Source organism: Rhinatrema bivittatum, chromosome 4 (genome assembly GCF_901001135.1).
Source record: "Rhinatrema bivittatum chromosome 4, aRhiBiv1.1, whole genome shotgun sequence".
NCBI classification, from domain to species: Eukaryota; Metazoa; Chordata; class Amphibia; order Gymnophiona; family Rhinatrematidae; genus Rhinatrema; species Rhinatrema bivittatum.
This window is the reverse complement of record NC_042618.1, coordinates 272,277,732-272,297,541: the sequence shown is the minus strand read 5'-3', so window position 1 is coordinate 272,297,541 and position 19,810 is coordinate 272,277,732. Positions and strand designations below refer to the sequence as shown.

The 19,810-nt window shown below is 46.7% G+C and overlaps 1 protein-coding gene across 1 annotated transcript in view; it reads left to right on the top strand.

The window, feature by feature from the left end:
* PARVB (parvin beta) overlaps nt 1-19,810 on the top strand; it is a 465,356-nt gene that overhangs the window by 362,560 nt on the left and 82,986 nt on the right. Inside the window, 2 exon segments of the mRNA XM_029600119.1 lie at nt 836-904; nt 18,129-18,230. Coding sequence (XP_029455979.1) covers nt 836-904; nt 18,129-18,230 — 171 coding nt within the window.

The window sequence follows — 19,810 nt, the reverse complement described above, 5'->3', positions numbered from 1 at the left end:
GTTTTTCCTTCTTTAATACATAGGACTGAAGAATAATTGAGCCCCAGCTGTGTACTTGTTGCATTAATCCGTTACACACAGTACAGTAAATCCTTGCAGCTACATTTCCTCATAATTCCTTTCAGAAAAGAGCCTAAAGTGACCAAGTTCTGTAGGTATATGACTACATGGTCTCCATCAAAAAGTTAAAGAAAGAAATGATTTGTGTATCTATGCATGGCAGATACATTTTTATAAATGTACTGCCCGTGTTTTGGCTTTGATAGGAGTTACTTTTATTCTTCTTGTGATATGTAGCTAGCACCTTAATAAATGAGAGACAATACCACTGGGATGTAGTATACAAAATAATAGAGAAAGTATCTGTTATTTGGCCTCAATTTCAAACAGAGCTCCCCTGAAAGCTGATAGCATAGACTGCATTTATATACTAAGGCACACTGAGTTTCCAGAACCATTACTTTTTGTATGCTCAACTTGCTGAATTTTCCTGTAGAAGTGGGAACATTGTGATCCTAGGTTCCACTAAGCTAGATATAGCGTAAAATTGAAAAGGGCTTACATTATTAGGGAGCAGTGATCCATGCTGTTGTAAACCAAGATTAAATGCAGACCCTAGTGGGTTTGTAGCCTTATATGGTACCTTCACTGTTAATACTGATCTAAATACCTTCCTCAAACTGTTTTGTAAGTGACCAAAATCCCATATTATAATCACTCGTAGGCTACTCTTTGCATTAGTTTTACTTTATTTTTTAAATTAAATCTGGAACATATGACAGTTTTGTGCAGTAACAAGTACAAGGGATTTTTCTTTTTTCTTTTGTCTGTACAGTCACTGATCACTTTTGTGAACAAACACCTAAACAAGCTGAATTTGGAGGTGACAGAGCTAGAAACCCAGGTATGAACATTTTCTTTTCAGTCACAAGAAATTTGAGAAAACAGTGAGCCATAACTGTGCCTTGTAGATGATCCTGGTGTTTGCACCTTTGGTGATGAATATATATACTATATATTATTTATATAGTTAGCTGAAAAAATAGCCTGCAGTAAAAGTTTCAAGAAGAGACAGGAGGGATTTGATATAGACATTTAAATACCTGAAAGACATTAATAATACACATGAATCAAACCTTTTCCAGTGGAAAGGAAGCTGTAAAACTAAGGGTCATGATATGAAGCTTTAAGGGGGTTCATTCTGTAGTAAATTCAAGAAATATTTTCACAGAAAGGGTGGTAGATGTCTAGCATGCCCTCCTGGAAGAGGTGGTGAAGATAGAATGGGATGAACACAGAGGTTAACTAGTGGCTAGAGCAGTGGTTCTCAACCTTTTTTCTGTCAGGACACACCTAATAAATAGTTCCCACATGCATGACACACTGAACACATGACAGTCACAAGGCTGACCCCACCCCCGACCCTCAATAATGGGTATAAAGCAGAACTAGAACATTCCCCATACAACTCACCATACAAAAAAGATATTCTGGTGTTATCTCAATAACAGCAACACAAACTCCCTTTACCAGGTGTAGTAGCCCTACTTATAAAAAGGCAGTAGTTCACCACCAATGCATGTGCTATTGAGAAAACACAACAAATAAAATGAGGTATTTTACTTGCCTACATGCTAATTAAATCTCTCACCTCGGTCATACACGCAAGATCGACCTTCATCAAGTACAGAAAGACCACAAATTACAAATATGGAGACAGAAACTGGAATGGAAACCCAAAAAAGCCACTCTGCATGCAGTACAAAACTGGAGAAATGGAAACAGAAATATATTACCTAACTTAGTACCAGGATCTGCAATAATGCACACAAAGTAATCCACACAAAGTTACACCTGCATTATGGCATGCATTCAAAAGGAACAGCCCTACCTATAAAAAGGCAACACTACAATATTAAACCAGGCCCTAAACACCAATACACCTCCAATTAGGAAAACAGAAAAAGCCAAGCTGTTATAGATTCCCACACAGAAATAATTGTAAAACTATATGAATAAATGTTTCAAAACAACTGATGAACAGAACAACATCTAACAATTAAAAACTCTTAAAAATTATTAAAAATTCTTCAAACACCAATAAAATATTTCAAAACAGCAGACATATCACATAATACCCAATAATTAAAATGGCAGTCAATCAAGAAAAATGAACTTAAAAAGCCACCTTTACATACCCTCTCCAGCAGTTCTACTCCTTTCCCTTGGAGGCCACACCAGAAGCAGCAGTAGTTGCTGAAGCTGTCCTCACGGTCCTCTTCCTTAGGGACCACCACCAATCTCTTCTTTCGCTCTCTCTCTCTCATACCCACACACACACACATACCAGTCATCTCCATGATTAGTCTCTTACACATACACACGACACCTCTCTGACCAGTCTCTCTCAACCACACATACTCCCTCTATTTCATACACACAAGCTCTCAATCACACACATGCCCCTTCTTTCTCTCACAGCCACAGCCAGCCAAAAACATGCTCCATCTCTCTCTCTCTCTCTCTCTCTCTCTCTCTCACACACACACATTGAAGCACACAAGCACCCTCCCTGTCTCACACACACACACACACAAGCACCCTCCCTGTCTCACATACACAAAACACATACACACACATACACCGGCCCCCAGCTGAACAGCTTGTCTTCTGCCCCACCGGCAGCAGCCAGTGGCTCCGATTTTCGGCCTCACCAGCCTGGTCTCCGACAGCGGCCAGCAGCACCGGTCTTCGTTTCTTCGGCCCTGCTGGCCTGGTTGCTGCTGGCGGCTAGCAGCATCGATCTTCAGGTCTTCGGTCCCGCTGGCCTGGTCTCCAGTGGTGGCCAGCAGCGCCAGTCTTAGTTTCTTTGGCCCTGCCGGCCTGATCTCCGGTGCCAGTGACCAGTGGCTCTGGCTCCGCTGGCTGTGGGTAGCAATCGACACACCTGCCGGTGTGTGGCGACACACTGGTTGAGAATTGCTGGGCTAGAGAATAGAAATGAAGACCTGGGTTAACCTATGGCAACTTTTGGCGAAACGTTTATGCAAGGGAATAACCTGCACAGAGCAGCAGTTACAACCAGTTAGTGGTGCATTCAAGAGATCCAACTGGCACATCTTACAGTTAGCATGATGAAGATTATTCTCTGTTTTTATTGTTTTTATGTATTGATTTGTTACTCTTATGGTTTATTAATCAAAAAGAAAAATAACCCATTATAAACATCTTTAAATAAATTTAGAATGTTTTTATTATGTTCAGAAACATTCTCAATATTTAAAGTGTTTAAATTATATAACAATCACAAATCAGATATATATCGCTTAATTTATCCCCCAAAGTCACTAACTCAGCACAAGTGCTGTTACAACCCTAACCTAATATACAAAAATTATAAAAACATGGCCAAATAGAAAATATCTCAGGAAAAAAAATGCTATTTCAATCTTAAAACCCAAGGTACTACAACTTCTTTCACAAAAATGACTTTTATGCAAATTTTACATTAATAAATATTCATCACAAACGTCTATGAGAGGTTTGTTGAAAAGTTCCTAGGAAAATCCTTATAGAGAAAAATCTCTAGAAAAGTCCCTACAAAGGACCCTTGTTTTGTCATATCTCCCGGTTTCATCAGGGGAAATCTATTACCACTTTCAGAGCCAGAAGAGATGAATATGGGATCATCTGTTATTAATATATACCTACAAACTCCTGCAGTGTTAGGTGTAGGTAACTAGATTAATTCATATGATTAACACATTTTCAAATAAGGTGATGTGAACTTCATATCAGATCATAAATATTTCATAACAGAATGTCAACATGCCACATCCAAAATAGACCTCATGTTCTCAGTATTACACTTTCACATTCTTTCTTATTGTCTTGACAAAAACACGACATGATATATTAGACCGGATATTTGTACCTCTGATTTTGGTTATATGTACCTAACTGTTATGGTTTATTACATAATTATGTACTTTTTAAAAACTTTATCTTTATTACATTTCTAAATGAACATTCAAGATAATTTTAAGTAAGTTTATAGCAGTTTAAGAAGCAATATAACAAAAGCAAATGAATTAACAAAGAGAGAAAAAGCTCACAAAAGCACAGCTGATACAACCAAGCCACATTAATGGGGGAAATAAGAAAAAAGATAATGATAAAAAGAAATTTATCAGTCATCAAACTAACTGTCTCAACTGACAGCATTCACATTATCCAGAACTGATTTATTTTGCAGAAAACTTGCAAGTTGTATGGGATAAAAAAAGACATAGCACCTGCAAATTTCATTACATGGAAATCTATTTATTTATGTATTTTATTTATTTATTTATCGACTTTTCTTTGCCGACATTCGTGAGGCACATCATACTGGCTTACATTGAACTGAAAGGAGGAAAATACAATGAACAGAATAACATGTCATAGTTAAACGCAAATGGTGTAAGATATAAGCATCGTAAAAACATTCTGAGATTATATATAATAACATAAAAGAACTAAATAGCTATAGAGGAAAAAGGTAGAAAGAAAGAGAAACTTTGTACAAACTAAGAAAACTTTATCTTTAACAATGAGAAAGTGGTATAGGGGTTAAGAAGTGCAGCAAAGTTCCAGGGGGGGAGGGTAGGGGCACAGATGGAAAAGGAGAAGAGCAAGGGGGGAGGGGCACAGGAGGGGGGGGGGAGGAGCGGGGGAGGGCAGGTAGTGGAGATTCTTAGAAAGGTCCATTTAGGAGAAGTCTACGTATTGGTTGAGTCAGGGTATGCCTGCTTGAAGAACCATGTTTTGACTCCTTTTTTGAATTTGTTAAGTGGTTCTATTCGGAGGGAAGGGGGGAGGGAGTTCCAGAGGTAGGTGCTAGCTATGGAGAAAGCCCTTTCTCTGGTGAGGGACAGATGCACAGCCTTCAGGGAAGGAATGTGTAGGGTACCTGCATGAGCACTTCTTGTGGGGCGGTTGGAAGTGCGGAAGCGAGGCATTTCTTCCAGCCAGGTGTGATTGAGTTGGTATAATGAGCAGTGAAGCATGGTGAGTGTTTTGTATTGTGAACGGAAGGAGATAGGCAGCCAGTGCAGGTCTTTTAAAATTGGAGTGATGTGTTGTGTTTTGCGGGTGTTTGTTATGATTCTGGCCATGGAATTTTGGAGGATCTGGAGGCCGAGTAGGAGGGCGTTACGATAGTCCAGTTTTGACAGCATAGTAGTCTGGATTACAGTTCGGAAATCGTTGGTGTGGAGCAGAGGTTTGAGTTTCCTGAGGAAATTTAAGCAAGACGGTAGCAACTAATGCTAAAACTATTGATTTTTTAATAAGGAAAAGTTTCCTATGGATTTGAGTCCCCATAACAACGTCAGGGAAAAATGGAAATTTTATATCCCAAGAATCGCAAATCTTTAGAATGAAAAAAAAAATGTTTAAGTCCATTGCTTATCAAATTGCCATGGAAAAACCACACTTTCCTAGCGTGTAGCCAGATGGACTCAGAATCAATGAGAATTGTGCTCTTCTGCTAGCAGATGGGAGTTGGAGTCAGATTTCAAAGCTGACGTCACTCTAGATATACCCCTGCAGTAACCTCAGCTCTTCAGTATCTCTCCGTCTCCTAGCAGATGCGGACACTATCCCACACACTAGAATTGTGTTTTACAGCAAGAAGAAACAAAAATTTACCTTAAGGAACATAGAGCCCCGCTCTCCTGCGGTGATATCTAAGGGTCCCTCCCCCAGTCGAGAATTATTGAGGTGATCTCCGATATCCCTCAGAGGTGTGCCTTGGTCCGGTAGCCGGTTCCTGGCGTGGACTTAGCCCCCAGTGTGGCTGAAATGCAGTGGGTGTAGAAACGAGTGCGGCGGTGAAGGTAATTCCCTCTCCCTCCGCAGCTGGAGACCGTCCGGCACACGATCGGTAAGCGCCGAGACCAGGTAAGAAAAAAATCTTTAAATTCAGGTCTCCGGTCTTCAGAGCTTGGATTGCTGTACCAGATCCGTCCCACCAAGGTTAAAAGGGAGCACCGATCGGGTTGAGCAGCCTCGGTTGGGCTAGGCCCTGAACCGGTGCAAGGGTCTACACACGTGGAGACTCTCGGAAGGTACCATCTTACACGCAGGGGTCGTCAACGCCATCTTCCCTTCTCGGCCGGAGGTACGCTCGGGGCAGGCCAGACGGCCAAGGCGCCTAACTTGCGTGCATCCAATACAGTTGCGCACATGGCTGTGCGCACAACGGCGCGCACAACTGGGCACACCTGTGCGCATAACTACACACAGCCACGTTTTTGTACAACTCCACACACGCAAACTCAGTCAATGGCACTGGCGCCCAAGAAGGCCAGAGGGCACTCTCTTTGCACAGCCTGCCACATAAGAGCCGCGCAGCCTGAATTGGAGTCCTGCCTATGTCAACATTGTGAAGAAGCCCAGGGGGAGCCAAAGCCTGGATCCCTAAGGTCGGGAGATGGTTCTGGAACTACTGACGATTGCTCCCCTGACCCATGCATTTCCGAAATGGCTTCACCACAGGAGGGCACCTCTGGGGCCCCTACTCCAACTCCCCCTGGGATCAACATGGACCCAGGGACCTTCTCCTGGGAGGAACTTTTCCAAGGGCTGCAAGCCTTTGTTCAGGTGCAGTCAGCCCCAGCTGCGCACCAGGCTCAAGCCCTACCGGAAGCACAAGATCCTCCCGGCCTGGCTCGGATGCCTCCAGACATGCCTCGCCTAACCAAGAACTTCCCTAACAGGGACCCAGACACCTCAGATGATGAGTGACTCCCTGGAAGAAGGAGAAATCCCTCCAGGAATGGAACCATAATGAACCATGCTTCGCTTCTTCCACAAGGACGAATTACTAGCCCTTGTTTCCCAGACTTTGAAGATGCTGGGTATTCCGGGCACGGACCCTATGGCGGAACCAAAGAAGAACCCCATCCTGGTGTCCCTTCGTAAGGCCTCATGCTACTTTCCAATGATGGAAGCCATCCAGGAACTGATTGATCTGGAATGGAATGCCCCGGAGGCCAGCTTCAAAGGGGGTTGGGCCTTGGAAGCCCTATACCCTCTAGAACCTGTGACCAAGGAACACCTGTGTTTCCTGAAAGTGGATGCTATGGTCTCTGCTGTTTCAAAGCGAACAATTCCCATTGAGGGAGGAGCTGCATTGAAGGACTCTCAGGACAGACGATTGGAATCCATCCTTAAGCAGGCCTTTGACGCAACAGCAATGACACTGCATATTGCTTCCTGCTGCTCACTGTTGGCTCGTTCCTGCTTGCCCCTCGAGAGAGAGGCAAATAATTACGGAACGTATACCAGTGAGATGATGGAACCTGCAACATCCTTCCTCACTGACGCAAGCTCAGACCTGGTGTGCACCTCAGTCAGGGGCATTGCCTTGGTAGTGGCAGCAGAAGACAACTATGGCTACGGAATTGGTCTGCGGATGCAACATCTAAAGTGAATCTCACAAGAATGCCTTTTAAAGGATCTCTCTTGTTCGGAAGCGAATTGGAGAAGTTAGCCAGCAAATGGGGCGAATCCCCAGTGCCTCGGCTACCGGAAGATAGGAGTAAAAGTTCTCACAGGACAAGCAGGATGGTTGTCCTCACAAATGGGTGACATCGAGGATGGAGCCCACCACGGAAAACTTCTGTCAAAGTTTAAGAGAACTTTGACTGGCCCCTACTGGGCATGCCCAGCACGGCACTGACCCTGCAGCCAGCAGGGGTCTCCCTTCAGTCTTCTTTTTTCCGCGCAGCAGTTGCCACGCGGTGAAAGGAGCTCTTCTACCACGTTCCTGACAGGAATTCGGTACTTTTCTTTCCGAAGAAAATTTGCCCCTCAGGGGTCTCCCTTCGACAAATGTTTTTCAGCTTCGTGGAATCCGGTAAGTTTTTTGCCATTTTTTATCGACTTCTGTCGATTTTGGCCCTCGAGGCCTGTTGGCAATTGCCGATCCCGCGGCTAAATTTTGGCCTAAGGCCATGGCGACGGGGTTCCGTCGATGTCCGGATTGTACCCGGACTATGTCAATCACAGACCCCCACAGGGTTTGTGTTTTGTGTTTGGGTAGTGAGCATGATGTCCTGACTTGCACTAAATGTGCCCTAATGACGCCCAAAGGTCGCAAAGCCAGGATGGAGAAGATGGGGCTCCTCTTCCATGCACCCACCCCAACGCCATCAATAGCATCGACGTCATCGGAACCGGCACCGTCGAAGTTGCACCATCACCGTCAACCCTCCGGTGACCGTCCTCCATCGATGACTTCTCGGCCGTCGACTCCTGACCCCTCCCCGGATGGGCGAGGAGATCGGAAGGACAAACATCGCCATCGACGGCACAAGTCTCGGCCCGTCGAGGATCCAGAGCCATCGACCTCTGTACTGGCCGAGCCACCGACAAAAAAGCCTCAGTCCGACCTGGCACCGTCCACGTCTCGATCGCAGGCACCGAGGAAACCCTCACCCTCTCCGGGTGTGGGAGCCGTGATCCCACCGGTTACGGTGGTCCCTCCGGCTCTGCCTCAGCCTCCCTCTCCCGTCGAGCCGGGTATCGTTACCCCTGGTCTCCGGGCAGAACTGGACCGGCTGGTCCAGGAGGCCATCGAGAAAGCGATGCGAAGGTTCCAACCGACACCGATTCCGGCACCGTCTCCGGCACCGACCCCGGCACCGACTCCGCCACCGAGGAGGGAACCGACCACCGAGCCTCTAGTGGAAGCGCTGGCACCGCTACTGCATCGCATGGAGGCACTCATGCAGGCCCTTCCATCGGTGATTCCAGTAGCACCGACAACTCCACCGTCTCCCACAGGATTCTCATCGGCAGGAGAAACACCGTTCCTGATTCCCCCTTCCGGGGTGGTCCCATCGGTGCCTTTTCGCATATCTCCACCGATTTATCCTTCGGCGCCATCAATTCCAAGACCGGCACCGATTCCATCGGCACCCCCGAAGCCCTCGATGCCATACCCAATTCCGCCTTCAGCACCGATGCCTTCGAGATTTCACTCGATGCCTTCGGATCCTCAACCAGGTCCTTCAGGGCTTCAACCCACACAGGATCCCTACGATACCTGGGGTGATGATACATCTTCTGACACCGATTTGCCTTCACCACCATCTCCTACAGAGAGTAGAAAACGTTCTCCTCCTGAGGATCTTTCTTTTATTAGTTTTGTGAAGGAGATGTCGGAAGTTGTACCTTTTCAGCTTCAATCTGAAACCGATGACAGACACAAGATGATGGAACTGCTCCAATTTCTGGATGCTCCTAAAATCATCGCTTCCATCCCTATTCACCAGGTATTTCTGGATCTGTTGAAGAAAAACTGGGAATCTCCTTCATCTGTTTCCCCAGTTAACAAGAAAGCTGACTCAACATATCTCGTTCAGTCAGCACCAGGATTTCAGAAGCCTCAACTAGATCATCGCTCTGTTGTGGTCGAGTCCGCGCAAAAGAAGGCCAAGCGTCTGAAATCACACTCTTCTACTCCACCTACCAAGGACAACAAATTCCTGGATAGTGTGGGACGGAAAGTGTATCATGGAGCTATGTTGATTTCACGCATAGCTTCATATCAACTTTACATGACTCAATACAACAGAGCCATCCTTAAGCAGATGCAAGACTATGCTGACACCTTGCCGGAACAATATCAACCACAGCTTCAAGCCCTTCTTCACAAAGGCTTTGAGGCAGGGAAGCACGAAATTAGAACAGCATATGACATCTTTGATGCTTCCACAAAAGTTTCGGCCACAGCAATCTCAGCCAGACGTTGGGCTTGGTTAAAGTCGTCCAACTTTCGCCCAGAAGTCCAAGACCGTCTATCTGATTTACCCTGCTTAGGGGACAATTTGTTTGGAGAACAAATTCAGCAAATTGTAGCTGAATTAAAAGATCACCACGAGACGTTGAAACAGCTCTCTTCCATTCCAGCTGAGGTGCCCTCCAAACAACCTCCAAAGGACACTAAAAAGTCGTTCTTTCGTCCACGGCGTTATTATCCTCCATCGGCTAGGCCTCGACCTGCACGGTCCTCCAACAGAGCTCAGCCACGCCAGCCTCGGAAGCAAAGACCTACTGTAGCCCCACCCCCAGGGCCTGCGGCGGGCCTTTGACTTCCCTGTAGGGAGCACATGCCAAACCCCTCTTCCAGACATCCCTGTGGGAGGTTGACTGTTCCATTTTTTACAACACTGGATACAGATCACCTCAGATCAGTGGGTCTTAGCGATTATCGCACAGGGTTACCACCTCAACTTCGTCACTCTTCCAGCAGACTCCCCGCCTCTTCAAGCATGGAGTCTAACCAGCCATTTGACTCAATTACAACAAGAAGTATCCCTTCTTCTACAATCAAATGCTATAGAACCCGTCCCTCCCTCTCAACGAGGAAAGGGATTCTACTCCAGGTACTTTCTAATACCAAAGAAATCAGGGGGGCTACGTCCCATTTTGGACCTTCGAGCCCTCAACAAGTACCTTCAAAAAGAAAAGTTCAAGATGGTAACCCTGGGCTCGCTTCTCCCTCTGCTGCAAAGGGGAGATTGGCTGTGCTCTCTCGACCTCAAAGACGCTTATACCCACATTGCGATTACACAATCTCATCGCAAGTATCTGCGGTTTCTGGTAGGCCGCGACCATTATCAATACCGGGTACTACCTTTCGGCCTGGCATCTGCACCACGGGTCTTTACCAAATGCCTCGTTGTGGTAGCAGCATTCCTCAGGAAGGAAGGTGTCCACGTCTACCCCTACCTGGACGATTCGCTAATCAGGGCCTCCACCCAACAGATTGCTCAATCCTCCCTAAAATTGACAATTCACACACTCCTTTCCTTAGGGTTTCTTGTCAATTACGAGAAATCTTGCTTAGTCCCATCTCAAACCTTATCCTTCATTGGGGCAGACTTGGACACCTTACAGGCAAAAGCTTACCTTCCTCATCAAAGGGTTCAAACCCTAATATCCTTAGCTCGCCAGCTCCAGTCTCAAACCACAGCCACAGCTCGCCAGTTCCTCGTTCTCTTAGGACACATGGCATCCTCGGTTCAAGTCACTCCCATGACCCGACTAGCCATGAGAGTTACACAATGGACTCTGCGACACCAATGGATTCAAGCTTTTCAGCCTCTGTCCTCCATTGTCACGATTACATAAGCGCTACGCCTGTCCTTAACCTGGTGGACAAATCGTGTCAACCTCCTTCAGGGCTTACCCTTTCTCCTACCAGATCCGCAGGTCATCCTAACCACCGACGCATCCCACATCGGTTGGGGAGCCCATGTAGATTTTTTACAAACTCAAGGAGTCTGGTCTCGAGAGGAAGCCAAACACCAGATAAATTTCTTGGAACTGCGAGCAATCCGCTACGCGCTCAGAACTTTCCAGGTTCACCTATCGAATCAGATCATCTTGATCCAAACGGACAACCAGGTGGCCATGTGGTACATAAACAAGCAGGGAGGCACAGGCTCCTTCCTTCTGTGTCAGGAGGCTGCGCAGATTTGGGCAGAAGCCCTCTCCCACACTATGTACCTCAGGGCCACCTACCTGCCGGGAGTAGACAATGTATTGGCAGACCAACTGAGCCGTGTCTTCCAACCACACGAGTGGTCACTCAATCCCTTAGTAGCGACCTCTCTATTTCACAAGTGGGGTTATCCTTACATAGACCTCTTTGCGTCCCCTCAGAACCACAAAGTGGACAATTACTGCTCTCTCATTCGGAGCCAACACTCTCGGCCCAGGGGTGCCTTCTCCCTCAAGTGGGCAACCGGTCTGCTTTATGCATTCCCTCCACTTCCTCTTCTGTCGAGGACTCTCATGAAGCTACGCCAGGACGGAGGAACCATGATCCTGATAGCACCTTACTGGCCACGCCAAGTATGGTTCCCCATACTCCAGGATCTCTCCATCCGCAGGCACATTCCCTTGGGAAAGGACCCGCATCTCCTCACTCAAAACGACGGATGCCTCCTCCATCCCAACCTCCAAGCCTTGTCCCTGACGGCATGGATGTTGAAAGGTTAGTCCTTCAGCCTTTTAACCTTTCGGACTCAGTTTCTCGTGTCCTGATAGCTTCACGAAAGCCCTCCACCAGAAGATCCTATTCATACAAATGGAAAAGGTACACATCATGGTGTACTTCTCAGTCCCTTGATCCCCTTTCCTGTCCAGTCTCGAAATTCTTGGACTACTTATGGCATCTATCTGAATCAGGTCTTAAAACCTCTTCCATTAGAATGCATGTCAGTGCGGTAGCCGCCTTCCATAAAGGTATTGGGGGTGGTCCTATCTCAGTACAACCCCTGGTAACACGCTTTCTTAAGGGCTTGCTCCATCTGAAGCCACCCTTACGTCCTCCGGCCCCATCTTGGGACCTTAATCTGGTTCTTAGTCGTCTAATGAAACCACCTTTCGAACCTCTGTACTCCTGTGACTTGAAATATCTCACTTGGAAAGTGTTATTTCTATTGGCTGTTACTTCAGCTCGCAGGGTTAGTGAATTACAGGCCCTAGTTACCTATCCGCCTTACACTAAGCTCCTGCAGGATCGGGTGGTACTCCGCACTCACCCTAAATTTTTACCTAAGATAGTTTCAGAGTTTCATATCAATCAATCCATCATACTACCTATCTTTTTTTCCAGGCCCCACTCCAACTCCGGAGAACAGACTCTGCATACCCTAGACTGTAAACGGGCTCTAGCTTTTTACCTAGACCGTACAGTTTCTCACAGGAAGAGCACTCAATCATTCGTCTCTTTCCATCCTAACAAATTAGGACAACCTGTGGGTAAGCAGGCTCTTTCCTCCTGGTTGGCGGACTGCATTTCTTTTTGCTATGAGCAAGCTGGCATTCCTTTTCAAGACCGTGTTAAAGCACACTCGGTGAGGGCCATGGCGACTTCAGTGGCACACCTTCGATCGGTGCCGCTTCCTGACATCTGCAAAGCTGCAACCTGGAGTTCTCTCCATACCTTTGCAGCCCACTATTGTTTGGACAAAGCTGGAAGACAGGACTCCATCTTCGGCCAATCTGTCTTGCGTAACCTTTTTCCAACCTGATGTACCAACACCCTTCCACCTGCCCGGTAGGGTGCGGATGCCCTTTCCCAAATTCCACCCCAGTTGTTGTGCCTGTTGCACGCCGTTGGGTGCATTTGGTGCAAGTCAGGACATCCTCAGCTCGGTACTCACCCATTTGTGAGGACAACCATCCTGCTTGTCCTGTGAGAAAGCAAATGTTGCTTACCTGATGTAACAGGTGTTCTCACAGGACAGCAGGATGTTAGTCCTCACGAAACCCGCCCGCCACCCCGCGGTGTTGGGTTCGTTTTATTTTTACTTTTTAGGCACTGCCTGTAGCTTTGAAAATCAGACTGAAGGGAGACCCCTGCTGGCTGCAGGGTCAGTGCCGTGCTGGGCATGCCCAGTAGGGGCCAGTCAAAGTTCTCTTAAACTTTGACAGAAGTTTTCCGTGGTGGGCTCCATCCTCGATGTCACCCATTTGTGAGGACTAACATCCTGCTGTCCTGTGAGAACACCTGTTACATCAGGTAAGCAACATTTGCTATCTCAGCGTCCCTCCCCCAGAAGATCCAAGGGCAGTGGATCGCAGCACTTTGGACCCTACAGGAATGCACAGTTCCAGACACCTCGTCCCTCCGGAAGGCCCCAGCCCTTTTGGAACAGACAGACCAAGAGGGGAGCAAGCCCAGGGGCAAGTTCCAGCCATGCACCACAATGAGAAGGGGCCGACCCATCCACAGGAAAAGGATATAGGGAGTCAACTTGCCCTCTTCTACCAAAGATGGGTCGAGATAACATCAGACAAATGGGTTCTAAACATCATGTGAGAAAGTTACTCTCTGGAGTTCCGCAGCATCCCTTGAAACAAATTTATGATGTTACCCTGCCACTCCCACTCCAAGAGACAGGCAGTAGAAACCACTCTAACAAGACTACTCAGTCTGAAGGTAATAACTCCGGTTCCCATGCCCCAACAAAATACATTGCGCTATTCCATTTATTTTATCGTTCCCAAGAAGGAAGGATCATTCCAGCCCATCTTGGATCTCAAGAACATCAACCATCATCTGTGGGTTCTACACTTCCGCATGGAAACTCTTCACTCCATAATAACGGCAGTACAACCGAGAGAGTTCCTAACCTCCCTGGACCTTTCTGAAGCCTACCTTCACATCCCAGTCCATCAGGATCACCAGTGCTTCTTGCGCTTTGCGATACTGGATCACCATTACCAGTTCCGAGCACTACCCTTCAGCCTAGCAACCGCCCCTAGAACTTTCACCAAAATTATTGTGGTCATGGCGGCAACCCTGAGGAAGGAAAGGATCCTGGTACACCCTTACCTGGACAATTGGCTGATTAGGGCAAAGTCTTTAAAGGAGAGCCGGCAGGTGGCCAGCAGAGTCAAGAGCCTACTGCAGGAACTCGGATGGGTCGTGAACATGGGCAAGAGCAGTCTGCAGCCCTCTCAATCACTAAGAGTACCTGGGGGCCCATTTCGACACCAAACAGAACAAAGTCTTCCTCCCTCCTCCGAGAAGGAAACTGATGGAACAATTACGACGATTGATGACCAATGCACGCCCCAAGGTATGGGACTACCTTTAAGTCCTCGGCCTCATCGCATCAACCCTGGAGGTCGTCCGTGAGCAAGGGCCCGTATGCGACTACTCCAGTGTTCCTTAATGTCACGATGGAACCCACTGTCCCAGGACTACTCAATTCACCTCCAACTACCAACAGAGGTTCATACTCAGCTCCAGTGGTGGCTACAGGAAGACTACGTAAGCAGAGGAGTAAGCCTATCCCCACCAAACTGGATCTTGCTCACCACGGAAGTGAGCCTGCGAGGGTAGGGAGCCCGCGGTCAGGGACTGACAGCCCAGGGACAATGGAACAAGGAAGAAGTGGAATGGAACATAAACCGCCTGGAAGCTAGAGCAGTCAGACTAGCGTGCCTTCGATTCAGCCACAGACTCCGCTGCAAAGTAATTCAAGTAATGTCGGACAACGCAACAACAGTTGCTTACATCAACCGCCAGGGAGGATCCAAGACCCAGCAGGAGTCTCTGGAGATAGACCCTCTCATGGCATGGACTGAGATAAACCTACAAGGGATCTCGGTCTCCCACATCGCGGGAAAAGACAACGTGACAGCAGACTGCCTCAGCAGAGAGAGCCTAGACCCGGGGGAATGGATGCTGTCGACCACAGCCTTCCAACTGATAGTAAATTGCTGGGGCCTCCCAGCCATGGATCTACTGGCCACCCATCTCAGTGCCCAAGTCCCCAGGTTCTTCAGCCACAGACGAGAGCCACAATCCCAAGGAATCAACGCTCTTGTTCAGACTTGGCCAGAGGAAGACCTACTGTACGCCTTCCCCCCATAGCGACTACTGGGCAGGGTCATCCTCAAGATAGAACATCACAGGGACTAGTTCTACTAGTGGCCCCGGATTGGCCAGTACGACCATGGTTCGCAGACATGCAAAGACTCCATGCGGGGAACCCTCTGTGCCTACCTCCACACAGGGACCTTCTCCGACAGGGCCTGATCCTCCACGAAGATCCGTCTCTATTCTCTCTTATGGTCTGGCTCTTGAGAGGACTTGCCTGAAGAAACGCAGTTACTCAAAGGCCGTGATTGACACCCTGCTCCGAGCTCGCAAGTTCTCCACATCCCTGTCATACATACGGATTTGGAGAGTATTTGAAGCTTGGTGTGAGGACCGTGGGATTCTCCCGCGGATAGCCAAAATTCCCATGATTCTGGAGTTCCTACAGGACAGTATGAAGAAGGGTTTGTCACTCAACTCCCTCAAGGCCCAAGTTGCCGCAATGGCCTGCTTCAGAGCCGAAGTGGACTGAATCCGGCTATCAACCCATCCGGATTTGTCCTGCTTCCTGAAAGGGGTTAAATAACTCCAACCACCCTAAAGTGGCCGGAGCCTCTCTAGAATCTCAATCTAGTATTGGACTTCCTAGCTTGGGCTTCCTTCAGACCAACATACGGTCTGTCACTATGCCTCTTAACATTGAAGTCAGCATTCTTGGTGGCAATATGTTCAGCTCATCGCATCTCCGAACTACAGGCACTATCCTGTCAGGAACTGTTCCTTAGGTTGATGCCTGGAACCATACAACTGCGCACTGTCCCCTCCTTCCTACCAAAAGTGGTTTATCAGTGGTTTATCAGTTTCATCTCGTTACCATCTCCAGATAAACATAAGGACTCTGAAGACTCACGCCTTGTTCGCCATCTAAATGTCGGCAGACTCCTAGTCCGATAGCTGGAAAGATCGGAACCTGTGCGCAAAACAGACTACCTGTTCGTTCTTCACAGCAGGAAGAAACAAGGAGAAGCAGCCTCGCGGGCAACCATAACCCGCTGGATCAAAGAAGAAATCAAGACGGCCTACATAGAGACAGGAAAGCATTCTACGAGGGCCCAGGCAGTCTCTTGGGCGGAAACCAAGCTGCTGTCACCCAGCGAGATCTGTCTGGCAGCGACGTGGTCCTCCATACACACCACCTCCAGGTTCTACCACCTGGATGTTCAGGCCCGGGAAGAAGCAGCCTTTGCAAGAGCAGTATTAAGTGGGCCACGAGCAGGCTCCCGCCCTATCTGGGAGTAGCTTTTGTACACCCCATTGGTCCTGAGTCCATCTGGCTACATGCTAGGAAATGGAGATATTACTAACCTGATAATTTCATTTTCCTTAGTGTAGACAGATGGACTCAGCATCCCGCCCACGGCTGCCCCAGAAAGGAGAACCTCGGATAGCAAACCTAGAGACTAAGCAAATACAGGAAAGCCGCAGCCTACCCCTAGTTCAAGACACCCACAGTTTGTCCGGTGTCAGCGTTAATTGATTGAGTGCACTGGTGGTCTCCAGTTTGGAAATTAGTTCAAGATTTAATCAAGTTTTTATCAAGTTATTTAAGCAAATATATATCCACAATGGCTTTTCAAAGAGAATGCTGAAGAGCTGAGGTTACTGCAGGGGTGACGTCAGCTTTGAAATCTGACTCCGTCTTCCATCTGCTAGCAGAAGAGCACAATACCCATTGGTCCTGAGTCCATCTGGCTACACTAAGGAAAATGAAATTATCAGGTAAGTAATTTCTCCATTATGGAGATTTTTAATATGTAAACTGCTTGGATTTGCTTAGATGTGTGGTATATCAAGCACAATAAACCATAACCCATATGGTGTAACTATCTAGCTGTTGCATTCAATGAAGTTTGATCAATTTCACTCATGATGGCGATAGGGCAGGGACAGTTGGCTCTTATGCTTCTAGAGCCAGGGCAGGCTCTCTGTACATTACAAGAAAGAATAAATAAATAAAGTTGAGAGGGGGAAGTCTGGCCATCACCTGCTTTTACAGCTGGGATGAGGCCTCATTACCCTTAGGGTAATCTGCATGGAAATCCAGTTACAATCCTAAAAACCTTGCTGGGCAAGTTGGATGGATCATTTTGCTCTTTTTCTGCCATCATTTACTATGTTACAATGTAGAAGAAATTAAAAACGTTTACTACTATTTTATTATGTGAACTGTAAACCATTGATCCGTTCTAATGTTAAAAGCCATCTCTGTTCTTTGTATCGCCCTGAGCAAATGTTTTTGTTGTACTGTAAACCATTGTGATATGTATATTTTACATGAACGTCGGTATAGAAAAGCCAAAAATAAATAAATTGTAATGGCACCCCAAACGATGGTATAGAAATTATCAAATAAATAAACTACTATTTATTATTTGTTTTAAACGCTTGTCGATAACATGACCACATTTTACAAATGATTGCATCTCCAGAAGGCCATTCAGTAAATTGTCATTATTTTTTGAATTTAATTTCTGCATCAGTTAGCAAGTTCAGTTAAAAACAAAATTAAGCAGAAGCCAACCTCCCTTGGCTTCTTTGGAGCAGTAATACCTGTCCCTTAAGAACTAGCACTGTGTCTTTGTGCCTACATATTGTAATTTCTGCTTGAGAAGGTTTGAGGTTTTAAACTTATCTTTCAGAGCGTCATTCAGGGCTTTTCATTCTTTTTATTTAGTTTGCAGATGGTGTATACCTGGTATTACTTATGGGGCTCCTGGAAGACTATTTTGTTCCACTCCACAATTTTTATTTAACACCTGAAAGTTTTGATCAAAAGGTGAGTGGCAGTTCTCGATAATTTTCTTACCCAAGCCTTGAGTTTACTATCCTGTCCTTGGCCATAGTTACCTCATGGTGGCACTATGCCTCTTCCAAAACTTCAGCTCTGCAGACCTGTATCTTTCAGTACATTTGAAGTTTAGATATTAAATTATAATTCACATTTATACCTCACTTTAGTCAAAGAAGACTCTTAACATCAGGAAATAAGAACATAAGACTTGCCAAGCTGGTTAGACCAATGGTCCATCAAGCCCAGTATTCTGTTTCCAGCAGTGGCCAATCCAAGTCACAAGTACCTGGCAAGATCCCAAACAGTAAATAGATCCCATGCTATTAATGCACAGTGATAAGTAGTGGCTATTCCCGAAGTCTACTTGGTTAATAACAATTTATGGACTTATGGAAGAAGAGAGAAGATGAGCAGTTTCCTCCACTGTGAGTTCAGGAAAGTAGGAGAGATTTGAGGAGACTAGGGGAATGGAAGAGGAAAGAAATGGGGGAGAGGTAAGTAAAGGTGACTTGGTTGAGAAATCAAGACTAATTTTGTGAATCTTGTCTTGGAAGTAGTTAACCATAGGCAGAGAGTGAAAGGGAAGAGGAAAGTTTGAGGAAGAAATTGTGTGGCAAAGAGACGGCGAGGGTTGGATGTAAGAGAGTTTGTCAGGTGGACATAGCCCTGATGTCTGTTTGCAATACCCTTTGAAGTGCAAAATTAAATTTGTAACACTATGGGCCACGATACACAAAAGAGCAGATTTTAAATGCCTGGTGCACTTATGGCCCGGCCACACGCGTAAAGGCCGGTACGTGCTCAAGTGCTGGGCTCTTGGAAGGGGTAGGCCGGAGGACGTGTTTTGGGTGGGGGGCGGGGCCGGGACAGCGCCATTGATCGCTGTCCTGGAGCCTTGCGCGCTGGCTGACTGCTGGTGCGTACAACTTCAGCTCGGGAGCTAAAGTAAGTTGAGCAAAAAAGATTTAAAAAAAAAAATTTAGATTTAGGGGTTAGGGAGGAGAGGGGAAGGGGAAGGTAGGGTAGGGCGTAGGGAAGTTCCCTCCCAGTCCGCTCCTTATTTGTCAGACTGGGAGGGAACTGGGGAAGCCCGCGATGTATCGCTATGCGAATTTAAACAATTTTACCCCCCCTTTCGCATGCCGCACAGATTATAAAATCCAGTGCGCATGTGCATGCGGCCTGCCGATTTTATAACATGCGAGCGCCGGTGCCCACATGTTATAAAATTGGCGCATTCATGTGTGCGCGCTGGGAAGTGCACGTACCTTACAAAATCTACCCATCAGCTTTTCCCCCACAGACAAAGAATGGTTAGAAAAGCGTTAGTGAATCAAGCCCTAAGTATCCTTTGTTGGGACCTAGCTGACTGTCAATTGTGTTCAAAAATCTTATTTCATGCTTAGAGAAGGGTCTTTCCTCGTGTGAATCTAGTGTCTTTAGTGGGACTGAAGTTCAGAATTTTCTCTTCTTTTTTTTGTAGAGAAACTGATGTAACTATGGATGCATATTTTGTTTTAGATTTGTTTTTGTATTTGTTGTTAGTTGTGTAAGATCTTCAACCT